The following is a 27,471-nucleotide window of genomic DNA, read 5'->3' on the forward strand; positions in this document are numbered from 1 at the left end:
GCGATGAGTTTGCTGCAGACCCATTATCCCTGCTGTTTCTGCTGCCAACAATATTATAGTTGCTGCTGTTTTGCCTGTGTAGTGTTGCTAGTTGCTGCTGCTGCTGCTGCTGTTGCTCCCATTTTCCCTGGGGGAATAATTTTCTTGGTAATTGTTTGTCGTCAAGGTTTGCCGTTCCTGGTGTTTGCTTACTCTCCGAGATGAAGAACTTAAGCCAGGGAGATCAATTTGTACGCAGCTTGCATTTAATCTTGTGCCAAGATGCTCTATCTGCGTGTATATTCAAAGATTTGAAAGCTACTCGGTCTAGACTGTGTGTTATACATATTTAATATTTAGTTCATCTCAGGATGAATGAAACATCTCGCCTGTTTTTACACTCCACTGATGCTTTTTTGCCCCCATTACCACTTCGATTTGCGATTCGCTTCGTCGCTCTCTGTTTTTGTGTTTCTGACATGAAGGCAGAAAGGAGAAGTTTGCTCGTTTGATAAATGACTCATGAATGCTGAGTGAGGAGTTGCATAAATCTTATGATTTATGCATAATCAACAAATTGATTTTTCATTTGCTTGTAACGCTCTCTTTCAGCTTTTTTCCCACGCCACGCCCCAGTTTTCCCATTTGGCCTCCATTCAGGCCTTTTGAGTAATTGGCTGTCAGCGAGCTGGTGCATGTGTGAACAGAAAAAATGTGGGTTTATACTATAGCTATATGGGAAAGTTTTATAGCAGATGTCGATTAAAGATATACTTTGTATATTGGCAAATTATAAAAAATCCTTTAAAGCATTTTGCGACTTTGATAGTGTAAAACGGATTCCTTGTTTTTCTTTCTCTGTAAAAAAGCTTGGTAGAATTTTCCTCCTCTTGTGTAAAAATCTAATTACGCACATGTGCAGTGTATTTTTTGATTTGCTGCTTCACGACACACTTAAAAATTCCCAGAATATGTGAAATATCTCCCCAGACATCGTCACATATATTCAACCATATATATATATCCTGTGGTTTGCTCTCCTCAAGTGTGTTGTATGTGTTTTTGAGGACATTTTAGTTTCGACTTTGCTTTGATATTTAAATTGAAGCCATCAAGTCATCTTCAGCTGCCTTCGTCTGGCTGCGCCAAAGTTTTCATGTATATTTTGAGTACTTAATCCTGCGGTGTGAGCCACTTCTAATGCTCCTTGAGCCCTGAACTTTGGCCAGAACGATGAGATGGAGATGGGATGGAGATTGAGATTGAGATGGTGATGGTGATGGGTGAGGGAAAGAGCCAGCTAAGCCGGCATAAGCATCGCATCATGCCACGCAGCACTTATCATCGTTTTATTTAAAATTTATAATCGAAATCAATGTAATGAAGCATGCCCGAGTCAATAACTCAAGTGACTTTCGGCTTTCCATCCGTCTAATCCCCCCGGTTTACCAACCCTCTTACTCTCTGTTATTGCGACAATATTTTATGCAAATCACTGGGCTGACTGTCGATAGCGACGATAACTCACTTGACAACTGACAATAACTTATTTACACTTCATTATGCCAGTCAAGCCGGCAGTCAGGAGCCAAAAAGCCAGCCCAAAATCCGAAATATGCCCAGTGCCAGTGTGACTTATTAATTTATTAAAAAATACGAGCATAATTAGAGAGCACTTTGGCCAATGACACTTGAAATGCAAAATTAAGGGGAGGCCAGCAAAAAGTGAAGCCGTTGCCGTTGAGCGAACAATCAGCGACAGTGTTGCAGTTATTTATGAGCTCGATAAATTTGTTTATGGGGGTAAAATGGAAAACCCAAGGGCCATGGCCAGGGAAAAAGCCAAGTGACAAAGCAACCGAGCGTCAAATGAAGCCAGCAGGAGGCTTCGCAACGGGCCAATTCAATTTCCAGGGGGCCAAAAAGGGGCAATAAAGTGGTGGGGTTCGGGATAAATCCACCGCGGAATCTCGTGAATTGGGCCAAATGAAATATGAGCAAAAGTGAGAAAGTTAACAACATTAATTACCATTTTTATGGAGCACTTTCCACCAGCCCCGGGAACAATAAAGCCAACGAGTGGGCAAATAAACTTGAATGGGATGGTTATCAACTTTGATTCCAGTTTCAATTTTTCGGCACCTCAAATTGGGCGGAGTTTATGACAGGTCCACATAAAATCAAATCCATTCGTTGGGAACGGGAATATTTCGGGATATTTTGAAACGGAAAATCAAGACCATGAAAATCGAATTTTTTCTTTGAGTCATTTCCAACCGGGCCTCTCTTTTACGATTGGTACACTCTAAGAAAGACTTGTACTTAAGTTAGGATAAATATCGGATCAATGGGTTGCTGAAGGAATATAATGAAATACAGCAAAGGTCGCAACAACATTTTAATATTATGATTTGTATTTAATATCATCTTAGGGGTTCAACAAAATGTATATGTGACTTTCTATATGGAGAATTTATCCTCCTATTTTGTAAACAAGTTTGTAAAATATTATATTGTTAATTACAAACATATGATTAATCTTACAGTTCGAATAAGTACAAACTTGTTTTGAATCATTTTATTTTAAGGAATTCTTTACCTATATCTTCATTATTTGTTATGATACATTTAATTTCCCTGAGTTTCTTTAAGTGCTGAATAAGATAAACCAATTTTATTGACCACGTCATTCTGTTTTGTTCCGTATTTTGCAGAATCCGCTCTGCCGAGCGATAGGAATAAGCTCGCCATGTTGCCGCATCATCAGCGCCATAAAATGGCGGCTTCGGCGGACAGCGCCATCTGCATCCTGCTCCTGTCGTTCCTGCTAATTGGAGGGTGCCTGGTGGCGCCCACCGAAGGACGCGCCAAGGAGGACCGTCGCAACAGGGGGCGTGGCAGCAGCAGCGGCTCCCTGTCCTCCTCCTCATCCTCCTCCTCCAGCAACAATGCCTATAACTATGGTGGCTCCTCCTCCACAGCGGGCTCCTCCTCCGGCGGCTATGTCTTCACCAGCAGTAGTGCCGTGAACTCTGGCAGCACTGGCTATAGTGGACCCATGGACAGCACTGGATTCTGCACAAGACGGCGGGACATGAAGCTGATGTGCTACTGTACCCCAGATGAGAACCATGTACCAGTGCAAAAGGCTGAATGCTGGGTTTTCTCGGAGGGATTGCATCAGAACGACACCACCTGGACGCGATTCTACCAGCAGAAGCGATTGAGGGAGCTCAAGTTTGTGATTCAAAACAATGCTCGATTGGATTATATACCCACCATGATCATTGAACCCCTGAAGAACCTGAGCAGCATTGTCATTGAGTACTCGCAGGTGGAGATTGTCAAGAGCTATGCCTTCGCCAATCTGCCCTTCCTTGAGAAGATCATACTGAATAACAACCACATCATGGCCTTGGATCAGGATGCCTTTGCCAATCACATAAGGTTGAGGGACTTGAACTTGGAGCACAACCAGATCTTCGAAATGGATCGCTATGCTTTCCGTAATCTCCCGCTTTGCGAAAGGCTTCATCTGAATAACAATAACATAAGCACTCTTCACGAGGGTCTTTTTGCCGATATGGCCCGGCTGACCTCCCTTAACTTGGCCAACAACCAGATAAATGTGCTGACCAGCGAGATTTTCCGGGGATTGGGTAATTTGAATGTGCTGAAATTGACCCGCAACAACCTGAACTTTATCGGGGATACTGTCTTTGCGGAATTGTGGAGTCTGAGTGAACTGGAACTGGATGACAATCGTATTGAGGTGAGTTCATCTTAAATTTAAGAAGATATATAAGATATATTATAGAATACATCAGAAAGTTTGAATCAATAAACATCAGAGCTGTAAGTAACTTCTAAATTTATAAGATACATTACAGAAAATATCAGAAAGTTGAAATCAATAAACATCAAAGAACTTTAGGTAACTTCGGAAAAGCAATCATAGGTGTCCTCATAAATGACCCTAGGTAACTGAATCTTTTCTGTAATTTCCCCAACCAAAAAGCCATTTAAGATAAAACATTAATTTCAAGATTGATTGGGTTTTTCAAGTGCGCATTTATAGCATTCGGAATAGTTGCTTGAGTGCTCTTATTTATGGCACCTCTATATAGCAATGCAATCTGCGAGCACCGAAACTTCTCAATCAACTCTAATGCAAGTGGATTAAAAAGATTTGTCTGCCTGGGCCACTTGGTCAACTTGGAGGAGCTGACTTAAGAGGCCATAAATTGCCGAGTGGCCATAAGAAACAGAAGGGACGAGGGCAGGCCACCATAAATGGCACATCCTTGGGGCAGGGACACAAGGACATGCAGACAACTTTTTGCTGGTGTCATAAATTCAATTCGAATGTCTATTCTTGTGGTGATTTAAGTGGTCACTCAGCATCGCTGGACCCGTTGCCCATTGGGGGTGCAAATATGATAAATAGATTCCTAAATTATGTTTTCAACGTTTTTCGTGTGGACAGGGTCCTTCGTCCTGGCTCTGTCTGGCTTAATTCGCACATTTACCCACTGGACAGTCGCCTTTCGGCGCTCTGGGGCAAACAAATGTGAGCCGCAAGTTAATCTACTTACAAAATATTGAATAACAAATCATGGGAATAATGGATTTATGGCGCTCCCTTTCCTCGGCCATCTGATACGGGCACCAGGACCCTTCTGTGTCCTGGTGGCCATAAAAATGGCCAGCGTGTGTGTGGGTAAATAGAAAAATGTCGCCTAACACTCACGGAAGCGAAGTTATGCCAGGCAGCCGTATGAGCGTAAATCCTGAATATCCATATCCTGGGCCAACATTGTTCCTTCCTGCTGCTCCTCCTTAGTTTTTCCCATTTTACAAAGTGCTCGCATATCATGTCACACTCAGACGACTCGCATATGTGTCAGGCCACTAGGACAGGACTTTAGCAAAGGACACTGGGCCACTGGAGAGCAGCCGCTCAAGTGGGGTCCTGTTCGGCTCGGCTTGGCTTGGCTTGGCTCGTCTCGGATCCAGATCCTTTGCCGCATTGTCATACCCATAATGATTGGGCTTGTTATCGCCCACGTTGCGCTTTGTTTCGAGATCCGGATTCCAGATTCCGGGATTTGCCTGCTCCCAAAAAATTCCCTTTCTAAGCGAAAGCGACTTCGTTAGGTGTCCGTGTCGTTGTCGCCTTCGATAAAAGCAAATTGTGTTGCATGTTTGGCTGGGGCTTCCCCGTCAGCTTTTCCTTTCCTTTCCTTTTTTTTTTTTTTGCTCACTTCATAAATCATTTGCCGTTGAAAGGTTCAGGTCTCACACAACATAAAACGCTGCATGTGCGGGCGGTCCAGGGATGAAGATAAACAGATAATCGGGTTAAGGGGCTAAGGGGCTAACCGAGTGCATTAAGGTGAAAGTGTGTGGGAGAAATTAACAGCTTTAAGCAGCTTTCGCTCTGCTTTGTAGATTAGAATAGTTGACAAAGCCATTACTGCACTAAGAAGCTAAGAATGTGGAAAAGCGACCACAAAGTGGGTGAAAAGTATTTCTCTTTGAAAAATAAAGTAGCTAAAAAAGTCTTATAAAATAAACCGATTTGAGTAATAAAATCTTTTCTTTTCTTAAACTTCCTTTGGTATTGAAATTATCTAATTTTGGACGAAGAAAAAAAATTACTAGCTTTTTGAAATACCTTTTAACTTTAAAGTTAGGTGTCTAAAAGTATGCAATGAATAAATCCATTCTTTTTCTGAGTTTAAAATATATTGCTGCATACTTTTGGACACCTAAAAGTACCCCCCGATTATATTTACTCCATTTTCATTTGGAAATTCCATCGAATCCCTGTCCTCCCATTAATTCCGTTGTCATAACTTTGTTTACTCAATCCGCACATAAATCGCTCGTAAATTATATTTGTTCGCCGTTGCCAGGCTAATAAATTGGACGCGTAGGCATCGAAGGATCGCTTATCAAACTAACAAAATATCGCAATAAAATATGAGCACATTATTTTATATGTCAATCATCTGGGCAAATAAACAAACATGAGACGAGATTTCTGGGTTATTTTTCAATGCCACATCACCGAGGCAGGGAACTTTGGCACATGCTTCCTCCGCCTTCACGGCCAACATTTAATATGCATAATTTTTCCATTTCCCCAGACAAAGCATATTGAATATTAAATAATGGCTGAATACGTCGCCTTCACTTTCGTTGTTCGGCCGAACAAAACAGAAACCAGAAATGAAATAATATAAAAGAAAACACACTTTTTTCCGTATAATAAAATTCAAGACAAACGAATTGGGACATACAAGTTAAAAAACAAAAAAAACAGCACATGTATATGTATACGTATGTAGGTGTGATTGCGCTTGTATGTGTAGCATATACATATACGTACACATAAATAAATTCGCAAACAAACAATGAAGACAATGACAACAACAATGGCACACGAAAAGCGAAACTCTGTGAAAAACAATGAAAATAATACGCAGAAATGCGGAAAAATGGCAGCAGGAAAATATTTTTCGTGTTTTTCTATGTGTGTGGTCGTTGTGTGAGAATAACATTTTTGCACCCGCAAACAACGAAAAAATTTATGTTTAATCAAATTGCCGAACAAACTAGGAACTAATCTTTTTAACCCCATTTTCCAGCGAATTTCGGAGCGCGCTCTGGACGGTCTGAATACACTGAAAACCCTGAATCTGCGCAACAATCTGCTGAAGAAGATCGACAATGGTCTGCTGCGGGGAACACCCGCCCTGCTGTCCATCAATGTGCAGGCCAACAAATTGGAAACGCTGACATTCTACACATTCCAGCCAATTATGGACAATTTGGTCAACAGCACCAGTGAGCTGCTGGTGTCAGGTGAGTGTCCTCCTGGCCAAAAAACTAAGATACCGAACGGAAACTACCAACTTTGACAGCCCATCGAGCGACGGGGGAGACGTGACAAAAAGCTGACAAGTGCACAAAATGGAGGACTGTCAAAAGTCCGAACTTGTTATAATTACACATACGCCCCGTTGGCCCCGTTTGGCTCATATGTGCATGTGCAGCCAAATGAGCCGGAGGGCCATCAACTTTTATGCCCCTCGCCTTCATTAAGGAAATGTCGTATCGCCATTGCTCAAGTGTGCACTTCCCACTTCCGCCGGCACTCACGTCCTGCCACCGAACGTCCTTTATGTCCTGTCCTCGTGTGTGTGTGTGTGTGAGTCCTTGTGTGTTGTGCCCAGTGTGTGTGTGTCTAAATTAGTCATTAAAGTGCAATTTTGAAGAGCTTTGCGGCGCGAACGCATAACAATAAAATATCTGCCTGTCCTGTCGCAACCACTTTAGTTCGGTTTGCCCCGGCGGCTAATAGCGAGTGCAATTAGCGGGCTGATTAGCCCAATTAAAGGTAAATGAAAATGAAATAGCAAGTCGCTGCTCTGCGGCCTGTCATTTTCGGTTGATTTTTACCACTTGTGCAGCTGAGAAATACCACTAAACTAATGTTACCAAGTATTTGACTGCTTTATGGTTCGATTAGATACATTTATTTTGGAGCTTAGAGCTTGGGCATCTTATTTGTACTCACTTATAGCAAAGTAAATCAGTTTTGGAACCAATATTAAAATAATATGTTCCTTAAAATATATTTTATATTTAAATACTACCTTATTTCTACTGCTTAAAAATAATACGCACCTAAAAAAGTGCTAGAAAGTATGCAACATAATTTGTTTAATATAAAAGACCTATGCTCACATTTCTTTTTCACTGCCTACTTTTAGGCGATTTTGATGTGTTATTAAAGATAAATATATTCTATATATAAAGAATAATGTCTTAATATTATCCCTGCGAAATATTCTTATTGTATTTTACCACACCCTATGAAAGTGTTTAAAAGTATGCAACACTATATATATCGTCTTAAATCCTCTGCACTTATTTCTTTTTCACTGCCTACTTTTGAGCACTTATACAAGGGATATCAAAAAACCAGTAATTTCTCTGCCCATCACCCCATAACTTTTTGCAATCAATACTAGTAAGTAATAGAAATGAAGAACTTTCAAGGCCCTTAGGCAAACGTTTAACCCACTTGGTGGCCACCTTGAAAGAATCCCTCTCTTTGTAAGCAATTTAAGTAATTTTATTTTGGGCTTAGGTTGCAATTAGACTTTGGCGTTAGCGCAAATGCTGCTGCTGCCAACAAAGGGAATGGCTTTTGCCCATGGAATACATTTAAATATTTAACAACAGCCTTCAAAATCACATTTCCCTCCGAAGCACCAACTCACACATGCACACAACTTAATTATCACCCACACCCATACAGTGGCATTTTTGCTAATGGTTTGCCATTAGCATGACTCATTTGCAGTTGGAGAAAAAAAGCAGGAATAAAGCTGGCACGGGAAAAAAGGACGAGTGACGATGAAACGTCGGAATGGCTGAGCGCATTGCCAAACAAATGTGTGTGTTTGAGTGAGCAACTGTAATTGCATTGGCAGACACACAAATTGGCTACAAATGACTTCAAATTGCTTTAAACTACAAAATATTTTCACATTCGCCCCCCGTTTTCCCCGAAAACTTTTTAATTCATATGCAGTGATTATCGCCGCACTCTGCCACATTTTCCGGCCTTTAACATTGGGCCTGAATGCTTCATTAGAGTCAAAAGCCGAAAGCCTAAAGTTCAAATATTTACATACGATTTCCTGATTAAATTTGCGCAACTTTTTGCGTGCAAGTTAGTAGCTCCTAATGAGGCTAAATGCTTTCTGTCTGTCAGTCACTTCACTTCAAACGGAATCCCAGAGAAACGTGCCTTTTTTTTTGCCAGATTGAATTGAGGATTTCGAGGGTTCCGAGGGAGAAATGCTGCTCAATTTAGCGAGCGAGAGAATTTATCCAAGTGGCAAGGCAGCGTAAGATGGCCGAGTGTCGAAGGTGGGCGGTTGGCAGGGGGGGCGGTGCCAACTCGAGTGCATAAAAGCACATAAAAATTGCAACAAAATGGCCAAGGACATGGGAGCCAGGACACGAAAGGACTCGCAACAGACGTTGACGCTGTCGGCCAAAGATAAACTCGCACTGGCAGCCATAAAACGTGACCTGTGGAGGTGGAAAGGTGGTAGTATGGGGCTCCTTTGCCATACTGGCCACATCACACATTCCACTGATAGGCGGCATTCCCCGGGTGAAAGTATTTGCTTCGCCGGCAACGACTAATCGATCAGCTGATGGAATTCCTTGGCAGCCCGTTTCCAGGGATTCGCCATCCAGGTGAGCACTGGCAGTCGGCAAAACTATTTGCCAAAATGCTCGTCACACGTCTGGGCTCCGGGGATTTTCCCCAGGCAGCTACTCCGGTTGCCAGGACAAATGATCAGCATGTCCTCGCCCCCAAATTGCAGCACATGCATCAAGCTCTAACTGCCTGGCAGCCTGAGGTCGATAGTTGACTCTTCATTTCGCGCCGTGATTTGTGCAGCCACTTGAACCCTGAACCCGGACGTAATTGCCATTGACAGGCGGCTTCTAAGCAGCTTGGCCAAGGAGATTCTGGGGACAGGTTGCAGGCAGCAGTGTTGCAAGTAAGGAAATAAAGTCTTGCCAGTTTGTGGATAGGTACATTGAAAATATTTTAAGCCAGGTTTTCTTAAGGCTAGGTCCTAGGAAGCTATGGGATATTATATAAAAATTACAATGGTTTTGCTTCAGCACCTAAAAGTATGCAGGGAATATATAATATTAGTCTTTGGGAATAGTTTGATAGTATTTCCTAGCTTACGATATTTTGTTGCACTCTTTTAGACACCTCAAATGACAAGTGATATCTTAGGTTTTTTAATGGGTTGTGTAGCTTTTAAAATAACAATCCTTTAATGCAAATGGTACTTATCTTTCTCATCATCCTCGGTAACATTTATAACATACGATTTTACACTGAAATTGTCAAGAAATATTTTATTATTTCTTGTACACTGTATTGTTATGTTTACGACTTCGAAAATATATTTTTTTAGTGCCTTTCGTGTGACACTTTTTTTCGAGTGTGCGATTGAGGAGTGACATCAACCGCCGGCCACGCCTGCTTTGCATTCAAATGTTGTCCGTGTGCGGGCAGTTGAGCACCGGCCCCTAAACAATGTCCCAGTTGGCCATTTCACGGACCTTTTGAGCCCCGGACCGCACCCACTCATGCTGGTAGGGGAGCACCACCCGCTGATCCACCACCCACTAAAAAACACCCATTGCACTTGCAGTTGCATTTCCAGTTGCACCTATGGCCAATGTATTTGGTGAAAAATTTATAGGCACGCCCTGCACTGTGGCATTTGTTTCAATTCCGAGGCCCCAAAGGGTCATGTGTGCTCGTGTGGGAGGAGAGTCCTCCTCCACCTCCGCATCCTTTTGTATCCTTGAAGCCTTGTTTATTTGTATGCGAATCACGTTTTGTTTGTGTCGTCGCGCCTGTGGTGTCCTGTTGGTCTCGTCTACCGCCCATGTCCTGTTGGCCATTGCAAATGCTTCCGCTTTAAAGGCCTGGCTGGCTGGGTGTACATTTTTGCACAGAAGGCGAAGCTATAGCAATTGCTAATAAATGCCACGCCCTTAAAATAACCCACCGCCCCCCAAAGGGGTCGTGGCCAGCTCAATTGGTTCGTTATGCTCGCCGGTGGCCAACACAGCGACCCAGTCGTTAGATGGAATTGAATGGTTATTGTTTCGAAATATAAATAGGATTTCTAACAGATTTTTTCCACAGCTCTGTTTTTGCCGGTCTGCCGGCTGAAAAACCGAAAAATACCCAGAAAACATGAATGTGAAAACTGGTGGACTGTGAGTATGACAGCTGGAAACTGCAATTTGATTATTTGGTCCACCCTATTCGACTGGCTGTTTCTGTTGGCTTGGCAGCACTTAATAGAGTATTGTAAAATGCCAGAGTTCATAAATTTTCATGAGGTCAAATAATATTTGTTTTTACCGAGTTTAAAATGGTTCAGCTTACTTATTGATTTTCAAATATCAAAAGACATGGAGGAGTGGAATTAAAACTAGTGGGATTTCATTGTGGGATTTCATTTCCCAAAACTATGCTTTACATGCCATAATAATTACTTATGATAATTGCCCGTAGGACAAAGTTCATCCTAAGGGTGTCCTAAACATGTTTACCTCCTTATAAATTTCAATAATTAGTCACCTGATTAATTAGCCAGCACTTAAGAGGGGTTACTATTACTGGAAAACACGCCTCTGTAAAGTAATTCCTTGAAAACTCCCCTAACTTGAGCTGACCCCCGGCAGTTAAATTGCTGGGCAGCAAATTAAACTTTCAACTTTGAAACGAAGGGAGCTCATTTGTAATGCAGCATCAGCAGCCTGGTAAACACAGTGTTCACGAAAACTGCAACCATAAACAGGTATTAGGGATCTGGAGGGGCAAACAGGTTATATGGGGGGGGAAAGGGATTTTTCGATGCCGGAAGCGAGAATTTATTGGAACGCATAAAAGGCGTTTGCGCCTCATTGGCAAAAATGCCAAAACAAATGATGTTGGCCATAAACTGGACAAATGAGCGTGTGGCACGCACCCGAAATTGACTTTCAATAGTCAATGTCGGGATAGCAGTTGCTCCATGTCCTGTATGTCCAGCATGTCCTGCGTGTCCTGCTCCTGCTGCAAATCCCGATGATTGCCGGCCATAAATCTATGGCTCAGCATTGTGTAACATGTGTCCAGCCAGACTAATAAGTGCGACTCCGATTTGATGGGACTAGCTCTATATGTATATGTTTATTTGTTGGATCGGATATATGCGTGTTTTTGCGGTAAACATGCATGCATAAGTAGTAATTCATTCCGTTTCGATACGTTTCATTGCGTTTCATTTGCTGAGCACTGCATAAATCACTCCTCGACCGCCGAAAGTAGGCTATAAATATTTTAGAATTCAATTTCCGCACTTCCTTGGCTGCTCATCCTTTCGAGTTGGAAATTCACGCATCATAAATTAAAATCTCCGCCGCCTGTCCACGTAATTAAACGCAAACGCAAACGCTCATCTTTTGTTCGACAGTGCGCGGCATGCATTTAATTGTCTTTCGCCGGGCACCGTTTTAATTACGCACCTTTTTTCAATAGCCGCAGGCAACAATTCGATTGAATGAAAGCTGAAAACTATGCGCTCACCGCCTGGCATACTTTTAAAACAAACAATGAGTGCCTGTGCCAGGGGGAATTGCGGAAAATTCCGGTAGTAGAGGCGGCGGCTAATGGACATATTCCAGCAATTTCCCCCCATACACTTTTCCCCCGGCCAGGGGCCACATTAAGTAGTTCAATTATAACTTAAATGCATATTATTAATGAGTTTTTATTGTATAATGTTGGGCAACTTTTGTTGCGCCTTTGGGGGCAGCCACACCCTCACATGTGTTCCATTTCCCCATCAGCTGCATGTGTTTTATAGTGTGTTTTTTTCGAGGGCAAACTTTAAACGAAGGAAAAGCTCTTGGATGGGTGGTAAGTGGAAAAGTCTTTCGTTGACTGGCACTTAGCCACCCGGCTATTATACTACCCAAAACTTAATCCAATCTGGCTCAGCTGACAATAGAGCCGGAAACTCTTAGCCTCTGTCCGTGTCATTTGGCCCAGGCGGCAATTAGAGCCTTTGCATATGCCAAGAATGTATCTGCAGATATAGAGAGGCCCTATTAGAGATACACAGATACAGATACATATACAGCTTAGTGCCCCTGCTGATGGCTGATCATTAACGCGCTTTATTAACTGAATTTATTATAATTGCCAGCGCGTAAGTCGCATAGTTTGCGAGTCCCAGAGTGCCTTAAAGTTTGATGACGACATTTCGAACATTTCAGCGGTGGGATAATGAAGCTTGTTTATAATTTATGCGCACTTCAAGGTGCCCGGGCATTAGGCGTGTTAATTTCTCGCATAAAGCCTCGTGGATTCCGAAGGATCCTGGCTTTAGCTCTGCTTTTAATGCGAATTTTGGGGCTGTCATTGGAGCACTTATGCGACGACATGTGTGTGAGTGAGGTAATCTATCTTAATATATGCACGCCCCCAGGATTTTAACCCCCACTCAGCTCTTGGGGGGTAATGTTTTGCCTGCGGTTTTTCGTCAGTAGTTGATGTACTGGAATGTTGTTGTGCTTTGCCTAATTTGCCGGTTTGTGTATGGTTGTATGGTTAGTATGGTGTCCCACCTGCGATGGATGAATCACCGAGGCATACCATGTCCTCCCCTTCGCAGGATGTGTGCTCTGAGCAAACACCTCCATCAATACTCGTTTCGGCTTTGACAGTAAACAGCTAAGCCCCGGTAAGGCACCATTAAAAATGAAATACACATGGGAGGGCAGTTAAATCGAACCGAGTATTTACCAGTTAACTGTAAGAAAATACACATTTCTTTAATTAATCAAATATAAATATGACCTACTTAAACCAGCAATTGTGCACTGTTTGTGTGGCGGCAGAGCTAATCCGTATGACCTTTAACTTAAACATATATACTTCAAATAAATTCAAATATAACTAAACGATTTACCAACAATTTTCTATTTAAAACTAATTAATAGCCAATAAATCACTGTTGTCGTTTTTATTTACCGTGTACCTGCAAAGGATAAACTGTCTGCTGGCATGCACAACTCCAGGTTTATTTATTTGCCTAGTTCCTGCTACCAATATTAACAGGGCCCGAAACTCATTAGGCCAGCACTGGGCAAACATAAATTGTATACGACTAGCATTTAATTGAATATTTTGGCCAACTTATGCCGCATTCGATAAAATATATGGAGTGTCGCATAACTCTGGGCCATCCCGGCCATCGATTAGCAGTGCAGCCGGGCCATAAATAAACAGATGGAGTTTCTTGCCAGAGTTTACACTGTGTAATAATTTCAATTTGCAATATATATGCGTATGTCGGAGAGTGTCCAGTGAGACGATATATCGGGGATGACAGGCGATGCGGACATGAGGGTGTTGGCATTGATGGATGGCCCACTGCACGGTGCACCGGTCTATAGTGGTTATAGTACCCCAATCCCCCCCAATACCCCACTTTCACCCACAATCCCCTCGATCAAGCGGACAATTTATGTCAGTTTGATGCTTGATATATGGCCCAGTGTCTCCATATAGTGCACAACTCCAAACCGATAATAGACTGCTTAAAAAACAAGAAGACCGGGGTGAGCCATATCCACTTGACTTGGCAAATCACAGAGCAATAACAAAGGATTCATTACTTATTTATACAATTCCTACCCCTCAGGGCCACCCCTGCAAATATATATTCTATTAAGTACAATTCAATTTCTGAAGTGGAATTATGCTGGGGCTATTTTGGCAAACATTAGGCCGGCAATCGCCAGTGGACCAGGGGTAACAAGTTGTTATTTTTATGGCCATATATAACTACCCCCGATAACTGTCTGTATTTTTTATGCGATTCACCATATAACAAACACATTACTCGCGTACCCTCTTCCGGTATAGACACACTCAGCGAAAATCCACCCCACTCATCCCCTCAGCTGTGCAAATATTTTGGCAAAGATGCTTGAGGGCCAATGTTTAAGTCCTGGCGCGGTTGAGTGGTCATATTTGATCGCCGCCCCCGATTTCGCTTTTTCCTCCCCTTTGGAAAGTGATTTTCCTTCTTTTTTTTCTGCGTCTGTGATTCGTCTTTGATTTGCTTATGCGCTTTCATAAAATATTTATCCCCGGGCATAGTTGTTAAATCGCCTGCAATGACTTTCCCTTTTGCCAGCCGCCCGTTTGATCTTGCCGACTGTTTATTTGACTTCACGCTCGATTGCCGAAAATAATTTGATATGAAAGAAGTAAAGTGTAATTTTTTCCTGATTCCGTCGTTCGACGGCTGATTGGAAAACCCTGCGCTTTCAGCGGGAAAAAAGCCCCAGAATGTTATTAAAATTACAAACTACAAAACACTGGGCAAAATTCAACACACCAGTTTTTATATATATTTTTACGGCCTTTCACACAGCAAAAATGAAAGGGCAGGACTTCCAGTTTAGTCGACTTCCTGTACCGGCCCGCATTCATTTGGCCTAATAAAAAACATTCAATGAGCGGAGCATTCACTTGGCCAAATAAAGAAAATTGGCGAGAAAAGCGACGGCCATTCAAATGGCTTTCAATGGCTGCTGCGCTCCTTCCTTCCGCCTTTTTTTTTCTGACCCCAACTTAGTGGAACCCCATTTGATTTTGAATGAACTTGGTGAAAATTGCCGGGGAACCCCCGTCCATTCCAAAAGGGACGAACAAAATTAAATACACGCAATGCGAATGAGCCGGCAAAATCACACACAGCCCATAACAAGCCAGAAAACAAGCAGCAGAAAAAAAATATAAAACGAGCCAAAGAAAAACTCTGGGAATGAAGCTCATTAAAAAAAAGGCGGCACGAAGAAGGTCCACAAATTTGAAGGCTTCCCCTCGGAGGGACAAATAAAAGAACTTGCCGAAAAGTTGGAGGTTGGAGTCGAAGGGCGATAGAAAGTATCACAACGACTTATTTGGACCCTGAGATGGATAAACTTCAAATTAGAATGTTATGGGAATGTTGGGAAGGGAAAACTGCCCAATAAAATGTTGCAAATTAACACAGTGTACAGGGGTGCAGGTTTAAATCTTAACAGGAATCAATGATTAGATTTATTATACATGGTCCTTAAAATTAGGTTTAAATATTTTAAAGGTTTAAACATGATAGAAAAGGTTATCTACACATGGCTTAATACATTTTAATTTGCTATAGATGGCATATAGTAAAAGATTATCTTAACCACTGAAGTCATACTTTCAAAACTGCAATCATTTTTAAATATTTATGTCTGCATTAGATTTTACCCTAAAATATGTTAAAAATCAATTAATTGGCCTCAAAAAAGTTAAATATTTATATGTTAGAAAAAATTTCAAATATGTTTTATTTGCCATTTATAATTATAACATTGCTGGTTTTCTATTATTGGTTTTTTAGCAAACTAAAAGTTTACATATTTGCACTGAAAAATGTGTAAACCCCATAAATTTCACTCAAAAATTGAACTGCCCCCATTTCTGGTCTGCATCAATAACTTTCCCTTCGAGCTATATGTGCATACATCATCTGAACAATAGAGTATCCAGAGCCAATGAGTGGAATCGCTCCCCATTCACGCCTTCCCAAACAAGCTTGGCTTTATCACCAGCTCCACAACTCCAGAACTCCACCACTCATCCCGGCAACAAAGGCAACTAGCAACTATACAAAGCGAAACTTTCGACTTCATTTGCATACATAGCGCTCTCGAGAAATGTAATAAAAAATGATAAAATCCTCCGGAGAGCAGGGTCCACCCCACACACACACATAGCGAATGGCGAAGGACAACGCTGCCACGCCCCCATTGACCCCAGTACCGCCACCGCCCCCCTTGCAACTTGGTAGCCGGCAACTGTGCGTGCTGTCCCCTGGTGGCAGCCAAAGGCGGACCAAAAAACCCAGGCACCGCAAACGAAGCCAGCTCCCAGTTACCAACGACCAGCTACCAGCTACCAACTACCAGTTTTCCCAGTTGGCCAAAAGCCCCGTGTTGGCCAGTTGGCCAGGCCGCCAAAAATGAGCTGATTTCAAACAAAGCTGCGCGGCATTCATGGATTCCTGGTGACCCCGACGGTGAGCTAGGGTCCGGGGTTACGTGGGGATTGAAAAGAGTTTGGGGTTCCCAAAAACCGTAGTCCAGTGTAAAACAAAGGCCATAAAACTAGGCCAGCAGCTGTGCTGAAACTTTGGGCGTTTGTGTTGATATTTCCACCCCTTGACCAGAGAAAAAAAGAGGCGAAAAACCCACCAGCAGGCAGCGATTTCTTTGCGCTTTTCAATATATGCAGGGATGTAGCGAACGGGAGGGGCCAGCATGGGTTAATGTGGCGGGCAGCTCCTAAAACCAACCAATTAAAGCAAATTTTCGGCCCTTCTCTTTGAAACTTTTTTTTTTGTTCTAGAGTATTAAATTTAAAATAAATGTTAATGAAAGCCCATTTAGAAGGTCCACACAGGAAAAAGGCAACAGAGGCTGTCAGGAGTCATGATGAAGGATTGCTGTTGCTTTAGCCAGTGTAAAATAATACCCTTTAAAGAGAGTGCAAACATCTTGGGCAAACAAAGCCAATCAAAGGAGTCCACATTCCGGACTTCAACCGCCCGAACTGACGACTAATTATGAATATGTTTCAACACATGAAATGCCTCACAGACACACTGGCATTAAAACTGACCAAACAAAGTTCCACTGGAGTCTAATTTGGCTGCACCACACATATTCACACATACAGAACTGAACTTATGCAAATAGAGCTGACCGAAAAGTTATGGGCGGGAAAATGGGGAGGTCCGGGTCCGAGTCCGACCGACGACGCCATGAAAATGACAATAATAAAATTTAATGTACACACAGACGCATGTGCATGTGGAGCAGGTCCTCGCACTGTGTCAGTGTGTGTGTAAATGTCCTTTGCTAACCGTAAAAACGTTTCCGACAGTTTCCTGTCCCCTTACCAAATTTCCACCCGAAATGAAAGAAAAGCTAGAGCGTCATGATGCACATAAAGAAATTGTGAAAGGGTTTTTAATTGATAAGTTTAGGTAAAAATATTTGATTTGAAATTAGGGATAATTAATTAATTCTCTTTAAATACTAAAAACATTTAAAAATTGTATTAAAATCCTTTTTAAAAGTATATTACTTAGGGACGATTTCTCAATGTCCGGTTAACGTTCATCGTTCATCTAAATTTCTTTTTTCGATATATTCAGTGTCTCAATATAAAGATTATGTTTATCTGAATGAAAACTCTTCACTAGAAGAAACGTTTTCTGTATACTCCATAAGGATTTGCCATTCGTAAATTAACATAACATTGAGAAAGGGAATTTGTCTTTCCAAACAATTTAAGTTCATGTTAACTCTCACAATGATGTTATTAAAATATGTAAGGTTTGGTTCAAACTCGATATACGTACTATTAAATAGAACCTTCAACTTCAAATTCGATATATATATATTATTCAATAGAACCTTCAACTATTCCTCTTATTTTCCCCTTTGTATGACATATATATTTCCCACAGTGCATTGTAAAAGGGATGAGGATGAAGACAGGAGCTGTTAAAGTTGAAAGTCATCTAGTTGACTAACAGCCGCAGTTCTGGCCTTACATATATGTATATATCTAGCAATAAGGGGGCGTGGCATTCGGTGGTTGAGGGAGTTCATTGCATGTTGAAACCCCCCCTTTTAAGGGGGTGAGAAAAGGAGTGTATGTGTGTGCCGGAGTGTGTGCAGCAGACCAAAACACTTCCTACCGCTTTGGCCAAGTATCATTAAAAATATAAAAGTATTTTATGCCACACAAAGTACGACAGTCTAGTGTCCTCGCCACCGACCCCCCGCCCCCCTCATTTTATATTTTTTGTAATTTCTATTTTTTTAAGCACTTTTATGGAACGTTGTCTGGGGGCAAGTCATTGTCATTTGGTCAGCTGCGAACAGCTGGCAGCTGCAACAGCACCACCCACCCACTCACATTCACTCCCTAGCATTTTCCTAGGATTTTCCGCCACCACCCAGCTGGGTCACTTCATTATCATGTTAATTTTGTTGTAATTTGCTTGCTAAATGTTGCCAAGTCGTTGGCCATTTTTCCAGCATTTTTCCGGACCGGCTGTGTAGTCTCCTCCTTCGGCTCTCTGCATATTTAACTTTATTTATGGTTTTTGCATGCTTTCATATGGAAAATTAGAATTTTTGACTGGCTCTGCTTGGCTTTTCCCTCCCCCTTTTTCCCGACCCCCTGCACTAATTTGCCAACTATTTTGCAAAGCAAAGTTTCCTTTTGTCGTTTCGGGGCAGCAAGTTTTTGGCCGGACTACAAAAATATGCCTCGGATTATTATTGTCACTTGGGCGGTGGAAAAGGGGAGCAAGGAAAGGGACTCCCTTTTTGGCCCGGCCAACTCATATGCCAGCTCAATTGGCCGACTGACTTGCCTCGTTTCCTCGATAATGATGTCGCTCGACAGTGTCTGTGTGTGTTTGCCAGTTAGTCAATATTTTTCGTAACGCTTATGCTAATTATGCGACATGTTGACAGGGCAAACTGTGTCACAGTGTTTGGGCCTAATTATACCCACGAGGGTAGCTCATTTTCCCTGCTTTTCAGGAACGAGCTTCCTTCGGGAAACCCATTGAAACGTAATTTGATTTATTCATTAGACCATTGTCGGCGATTAGATCCACTCTGGCACTTGTTTATCCGCTCAATTTGGAACCCAGTGAGCCTAAGACCGTGTCCTCTAACCAAATGGCAAATTGAAAGGGGTTCCGAAGGTTGGGGCAGCAGATTAGGGCCACGCATGGCCAGGCGGACTACAAAATAATTGACAACAGTCAGTTTGAGTATGGGAAAGGGGATAAGCTTGAAGTTGGATGGGGATCAGGAGAAGGAGCTGGAGATCTGGCTGTCCAACTGACAGACAGACGCTGGCCAACAGACGGGCCTGGTCACAACCCCGGCTACAATCGCTCCCGAATGAGAGGAGGCTGCTGTCTAAATTGGAAATGTCATTGAGGCGTTTAACGTGAGGAGCAGCCCCAATGACAACGACATCGACATCCGACTCCTGCTCCGGCTCCTCCTCATGTTCCTGTTCCAACTCCGTCTGCAACTTCGATTCCGGACTCGAACGTGGGCAAAATCATTTAAAGCGGCTGCCAGGATTCAGCCAAGCTGAAGTTGGAGTTCAGAGCCGTGCACTGGGAAAAATTAGGGAAATTGGAATTTTAAGAAAAATAAAATTAAGAGGAAAACAAGAATTATGATTCTTTAACATTCGGATTCCGCAATACGTTTCAGATTTAAAGACTTTTTAGACTACCTGCTTCATTGCTGAATATTGAAAACATTAGTATACCTCTTTTTAAAAGAAAACTTATATTACATCACAATCAAGCTTTTATAATAAATGTCAGATTTCCAAAGCTTTGTCGAACATTCGAAAAACTTGTCTCTTCCATCCTTAGAGCTCTTAAGAACCCAATTAGAAAGAGTTAAAGAATTTTTAATAAGTATAAAGACAATTATAGCGGGTCTATAAACCACAAACCATTATGGCTCTTTTGGCAGTTATAATTGATTATGAAACTTTATTTAAAAACAGAAGTCCTTCTTTGACTTTTTCTTAAAGAATCACAAAAAAATCTTTTTTATATTTAGAAATAATATTTTTTTTAAATTCAAGCTTATTCATACTTTTCAAGTACTTACATATGAAAACAATTTTATATTGTTTCATTTTCTAACTTTATAAAGACTGTGGATTTTTTCTCAGTGCCCCTGAAGCTGGAGTGGCAATCGGCCATCAAATGACAGCCAATTGTTGCAGTCGGCCACTTAGCAGCTGGGGGGGAAATCATTCGCTTACCTGGGCGGACACTCGGACATTCAGACATTTGGGCATTCAGACGTTGGACAATCGGTTTGGGGCGACGATTTGACAAAAGCAATTTCAGGGATAACCCGCCAGCCTGAAAGTTATATGAATTTAACCCCGATTCTCCCCCCTTTTTTCCACCTGTCTTCCGCAGACAACAAATTCATTTGCGACTGTCGTCTGCAGTGGATCTTCGAATTGAAAAATCGCACACGTCACCTGCAGCTGCGTGACTCGCTGGAGGACTTGCACTGCACGCTGCAGGAGCCGAAACTGTCGCACTTTGTGGACCCGGTGCCCTCCTCCATCCTGGATGAGCTGAATGTGGGCGGATTCACGGCGATTGGCAGCAATAGCGCCAGCATGGGCGGAGTGGGCAACAGCGTGGTGGGCAGCAGCTACAGTGGACTGAGCAGTCTGGATGACTCCAGGAAGCACTCGGCAGGGAGATCCCGACAGGCGCTCCGGGGTCAAAGGCAGTTCGCCTCGAATGCGGAGAACGGGGTGGAGTCGAAGAGGCGGAAGCGACAGGAGGATCTCAAGAAGGACCTGGCTGCAGTGGCTCCGACCCACAAGCGATACGACTACTTTGATGACAACAACGAAGGCATGTCCTTGGGCCATGGCCTGGACCTGGATGATAACCTTAACCTGCACAAGCAAGGCTTCTATGGAGCCGGTTTGCCAACCGTCGTCGGGGGTCACAACGATGTGGATGTGCTGATGACCTCGCACTCGGCGGCGGGCGATGACCTCGACATCCTGACCAACAAGAAGTCGATCAACATCAAGCTGTTCCTGCTCAAGCCGGAGATGCTGCCCTGCCACGATGAACTGAGCGATCCCACCGAGCTGCCCCTCTCCCGCGATCTCATGGATGTGCGCAGCAATGTGGGCCAGGACATGTCCACGGCCGGAGGAGATCGGTTGATCCAAGGACCCATAGCTATCATTATAGCCCTCCTCACACTCACTTTCAGACGGGGTTGAATACTCTAGGAGAGTCACCCCCCACCCGCCTGAATGGTGACCCCAACGTTTGGTTCTACATTGTACATACTGTCTTGGAGATGTGGTGCCCTTGGGAAACGAGCTTCAAAACGATAAAAACACGAAAGATACCAGCTACAGTCCTGTAAATATGTAAAAAGGGGTAACGAAATTCGATAAATTTACTACTATAAACCTAGCTGATAGCTGTAATGATAGACTCGACTTTTCACCAACAACTTTGGCAGCAGATTCACACTCAGATTCAGATGCAATTTCAGATTGAGATATATAGAAACCTAATGCAAAACCGAACCCAAAAAAGAGAACCTCCGAGCAAACTGGCGTTTCATTTAAAGAAAGAGATACTCAACTTACCGCAGGATGACGACTACCACTACACTCTACTACATAGAATTAGTTTAAACGGTTAGCCATAGTGACACATTTGGTTTACTTGAGCAAGGTACATACTACAGTAAAACTTGGAAAGCGCTAAACGTCTTAGGTGGACAGACAGAGCTGGCCAGAAAAACCACTGAAATGAGGCATGCCTGTAAGATAAACGCAAACGCAGAACATGATGACACAATCGCTGAAAGTTGCAACGATAGCCGTTAGTCGATAGGCAAATAGACGATAGACGATAGCAGATAGTCGATAATTGATAAATGATAAATGTAATAGGTAAACGTAATATTCCCGGCCACCCCGAAGTTCTCTTTAGAGTTTAAGTCTGCTTTTTAGTTGTAAGACTTTTTGCTACCCTACAACTGTCGCCTGAATTTCCCACACACACACACACAGAACCCCGCCCCTCCGGAAAAATAGAGTTTTCCGCCCGGGAAAACACTCTTCTGCTTTTCTCCTACTTTCGCCGCACCAGCAGAAATGTAAACGAAAAAACAAGAAATAAAAATGAATACATTGCGAATTTATATAACTTATTTGAATAGATTCAAATTATAGCAAACAAAGGCATAAAGAGGATAAAAATAATAAAAACAAAACAGAAATATGCATAACGATTTTTGTAGCTTAAGACTGAATATATAAAGGTAAATTATGCTAATATATACAAAATATTTATATGGAAAAATACTGTATGTTTAATTGTATTGTAATGAATGCAAGCTGGGGGAAAGGGTAATGTCACTTTTAGAGAAACCAAAAAAGCCGAATATTCGTGCGTATGCATATTACACTTTATTTGGCAATTTATTACGTATTTAATTATGCACAAAACTATGATTTACCATACAAAAAAGAGAAAAAAAAACTAAAAAAAAAAACTGTTTGATTAATGTGTTTAATAATTCATATACAAAAAGAAGTTAAAGTAAGCAAATACCAAATGCAAATTTATTGTGTAAAAACGGGGCAAAAGCTTACATAGAGAAATCCCCGGAAAAATAGGGAGCAGCCGAAAGGGAAAGCCAGAAAAGTAGAACGCCGAGCATAAGGAGAAAGCATAGTTTTAGTGGACAATCAGCAGATAAGTGAAGTGAAAGCAAACAGCAGGAAAATCGGGGGAAAATCTCTAGGAGCTGGGAAAGCGGAAAACGCGGAAAAGCGGCAAGGCGAACTCAAAGCACTTGAGACAAGCAAAATAATGAAATAGACGTGAGCAAAGCAGAAAACACAAAACTATTTTAAGTAAATGGATATAAGCTAAATGTATTTAGTGTTTTGATTACCCACTAAGAACCTAAACACAACCAAGAAAACCCAAAAAAAAATATATAAATGTGAAAATGAAAATGAAGAAAAACAAGTGAAATCTAAGAGAACTTCTATCTAAGCAGGGCACTAATTTCATTACTGTTGATACTCAGCCACTTTACACTCATTTCATTTGATTGTCACGAAGTTACTATGCTAGAGATTGTGAATGGATTTTCAGTTGCCTCAAGGAGTCGGGCGAAATTCGATTGATTTAGCCACTCTGTCTAATGCATTAAATGCTTGTAATAAATTAATAACGACACGAACACTTATTTAATACTTAGCCTTAAGAATTGAGAAATTTTAACCAAAGATTTTGCGTTCCTCTTGTTGCCTAAGATAGTTCGTTTGGTTGTTTTTGATTTTTGTGTGCCATTTCTTAAAACTCATTTGAATCTCCTCTATTTTGTAATGGCTAAGCAGCGCATGGAAGTAGGCAGCGAGTAAAGTAATTTTTAAATATTAACAACTAAATGTAGCTTACTTAATTATTTTAACTTAAATGTACACAGAGCGAACGGAAAGCAGCAAATAATATAACCGAAATATAAATGTACTTGATGTAAGAAGTTTGCTAAATTGAAACCGAAACCGAAATGTCAACCCCAGCCCACAAAAAGACCATGAATGCAAGGACCTTCGGGGCGTGGTTGGGTCCTCAGAGGGGGCGTGGCACTACCAAAAATGAAAATATGGCCGAAACCAGAACACATTCCAACTGCAATATTTTGTTTAACTTTTACTTTCACTGGAGCGCCTCCTCTTAAAGTCCCCGAACGCCATTGAGGTCGCTTTTATGGAAACCGGAAAACAATTTTGACAGAAAAACCATCTAAATATATTTAATGTAAAAAAAATAAACCAAAAACAAGTGTTTCTCTTGATTTTATTTTATTGTCTTGCTGTTGCTTCAGCTCTTGCTTGTGCTGTGCGAGCACGAAGCACAAAGCACAAAGCATCTTGTGCTTGTGCTGCCTCGAGTGAAACTTGAAATATTAAAATGCTTCCTGGACCGGAGCCGCCTGTTTATCACTTCCGCAATTTAAGCGCGCACAAAACATTTCGGCACATGGCTCGATGGCGCCGTAAAATATGCAAAGCTCTCCGCCCCCCCAAAAAAATATTCTGGAATTCTTCACCGCCGCAGGACTCGCGATTCTTTTGTGCGCTCGGATATTTTGCTAAATTTCATTATTGACTGAGGCAGCCGGGGCATACGTTTCACCGCCATTCAGGTGGGCATAAGAAATTGCCAGCCCATTAAGGGCGCATTCCCCCATTCACCATCATCAACCACATCACTCATACGCCGTGTGGCCCTAATAATAAACTTGTATGCACATCGATTCGCGGATAAGCCCTGGCCGCATGTCTGTGGGCGTGGCACTGCACGGGAAAAGTGGAAAGTGGAAAGCGGAAAAGCCCCTTTCCCTTCTTCTCCGCTGCAAAGTGATAAATTGGATCCAAACGGTGGAGCAGATTTATTGATTTCATTGGGCTGCTGCTGAGCAACCGAGCGGCACGTCAAATTGAATAGACGCCACCGGCGACAAAAATCAAAAAGAGATATGCAAATAAAGCACACACACATATTCACAGGTTGGGGAAAATGGCGCAGGAAAAATGGCGACGGGTGTTGGAAAAACGCGCTTTTTGCCCGTTTACTCCGGGTGTGTCAAATTTTTGCAACTGATTATGCCAAAGGCGACAACGCTGGAGTTCACAATGCATGCATGAGTGGGTGGTCCTTGGGGTGGATATTGGGTGGCGGTGGGTGGTGGTGGCTCCTGGGTCCTGGAAAAGTGCCGGGCTTACGTCACACGGGTTGCCAAACACGTTGCTAGACGATGTTATCAAACAAAACGACGGCGACAACGGCAACGGCAGCTAAGTGCGGCCTGCCAAGTGCCCGCGGCCCCATCTGAAGTGGGTTGGGATGGGTGGTGCTATGGGTGGTTCGATGGTTCCATGGCGGTGCATTGGGTGGCTATTATTCCGCGATATGGCAGGGAGAAAAAATCAATCAAGCGCCCCGATCGGAAATGCAAAATGGCCAGGAGGAACCTCCTCTGCTGTTTGCTTTGAGCTTTGAGCAGTTCCTTTTCCATTACCAGAATGCGCTTTGAGATCAACCTTAGCCACGTTGAGTGAACTCACCACCACAGTTTAGCCGGCTTACCCGAACCCCTCTTTGGTTATGTATTTTTTTCTATATTTTCTTTTTTTTTCTTTTATTACCAACGAGCCAGCGAAAGGCAACTGCAGCCGGGGCACGTGATTGACATCTGTCTGCGGACTGGGGCCAATATGGCGTGCGATTTACGTGGCTTTATTATTACCTTCGCTACATATGTTTTTTTATGCCCGCCACTCGAGGAGTGGGTAATAAATGGAAGAATGCAGTCCTTAGTCATAAATAATACATGTGAGGCATTAGTCAGAGTGTCGATTTGGCAGGGTAATTGCCTTGGCTTTAACTCCATTTCGAAGTGCTAAAGGTAGACTTAAATTAATTTAGTCCCAAAAACGTAAACGCTTTTTATCAGTCCTAAAATCCAACCTAAAAGTTGTTTATTTAAAGTTTTTACATGCTGCTAAATTGTTTATTAATAGTTATGTCAAAAGTAATTTGGATTGAGATAAGAATTTTTGAAAAAATTAAAAATTAGAAGTTCTTATATTTCCTCAAAAAAAATATTATTGTAATCAAAATAAAGTAAGTAGTGGCCATAATATACGGTGTCACACCTCGTTGAACTTGTAAAAAAATATCAATAAATAAACACTTTAATGTGGGTTTTGTTTTATTCACATTGCTCAACTAAAATCTTGGTAAAAAGCAATAACTCTTAATGATTTAAAATCATGAAAATGAATAGTTTATATGTCCGATATAGTCAGTTTTTCTGATGATATGTTGATATTCTGACAATTTAAAAAGGGTAGTTGCGTGAAAGAAGAACATCTTATATCATTAAAAAAATGTATCTAAAATGTATCATACAAAAAACTGAGTTATACTTTTCTATTGACTGCAAACAAAAAACTAAGCAATTTATTTCAATTTTTTGGACTCAATAAAACCGAAAACCCGCTTATGACAGTCCTTGCTGTCTATGTGCTGCCAACTTCATTATAATTTTTACGATTCCACATGCGCTGGCTGCCGGCAAATTGCATTTCACGGCTGCTAAAAGAAACTTGCCGATCCAAGCCGACGCTTGGCTAATGAAATACAGCAGGCTGGCGTATCAATAACGCAAATGAAGCACTCTCCAAAGGGGGTTTCAGAATCGGGATCCTGGATCCTGGCTGCAGGAACCGGGGTCCAGGAACAGGAGCCGTGCACACTAATAAAGTTAACATGGCAAACAACTCGGCAATGATGTGAACTTTATGCGCAAGCTAAATGTCGTTTGATGCAGCGACACGATGAGGACGTCGCCACGCTCCGTCGGATGCGATGCGTCCAGCTAAAAGCTTTTGGCAAAAAAGCAAAAAACACAAAAAGCAAAAAGGCAGCTCACGAATAGCGGAATAGATGCGCAGGTAGAGGCAGAGCTATTGGTAAAAGGTTTCCAGCCAAGTGAACCGTGCACTTAAACGGAAAAAAGAAGAGGTGACGACTCTGTGATGGGTTCGACACCGATGTACCGACTAGAAAATGGCAGCCTTGAGGAATTTCTGCATAACTTTCGATTTCAAAAAATCTCAATTATTGAGAATTTTATAGCTTACTAAGACCTATAACTTTGTTACCAATCAAAACTCCTCCCACAACCCATTATACCTCCATAACTTTTTGAGTACTGGGTAAGATTGCATCAGCGTGCATCAAAATGCCAGCTTGAAATTTAGTTTCGGTAGCGCAACGTTTATTATTCAATTATGACAGCGGAGATGGCCATCGTTTTTTATAGACAATCCTCTTGGGGTAATAAAGATAGCTGGCATACCAAGTTCGATTTAGGATGGGGAACAAATCTTCAATTTAATAGAACAAAAAAGAGAAATATCATTGCATAATAATAACTATTCTTAATGTTATCGTTAAGTATTCAAATGAACTTTAAATATGTAATAAAATTCATTTGCCCAACTTATTATATTGAGCACATGCATTGAAGAGATAAAAGGATTTGTTTTTTTTTGTGGGACAAGGTTCAATGTCTTGTATTTCAACTAGAATATCATATCAATAGTCACATCAAATTAAATATTTT

The 27,471-nt window shown here is 41.9% G+C and overlaps 1 protein-coding gene across 3 annotated transcripts in view; it reads left to right on the forward strand.

Annotated features, from left to right (window-relative positions):
* Window positions 1-24,137, forward strand: part of Con (leucine rich repeat protein connectin) — a 151,478-nt gene extending 127,341 nt beyond the window's left edge. For all 3 annotated transcript variants that reach the window (XM_070995977.1, XM_070995979.1, XM_070995978.1), the window contains 3 exons: window positions 2,694-3,751; window positions 6,633-6,849; window positions 20,688-24,137. In XM_070995977.1, coding sequence (XP_070852078.1) covers window positions 2,729-3,751; window positions 6,633-6,849; window positions 20,688-21,523 — 2,076 coding nt within the window. In that variant the 5' untranslated portion in view covers window positions 2,694-2,728 and the 3' untranslated portion in view covers window positions 21,524-24,137. The remainder of the gene's footprint in view (window positions 1-2,693; window positions 3,752-6,632; window positions 6,850-20,687) is intronic.
* Window positions 24,138-27,471: the final 3,334 nt, after the last annotated feature.

This window comes from Drosophila suzukii, chromosome 3 (genome assembly GCF_043229965.1).
Source record: "Drosophila suzukii chromosome 3, CBGP_Dsuzu_IsoJpt1.0, whole genome shotgun sequence".
Classification (NCBI taxonomy): domain Eukaryota; kingdom Metazoa; phylum Arthropoda; class Insecta; order Diptera; family Drosophilidae; genus Drosophila; species Drosophila suzukii.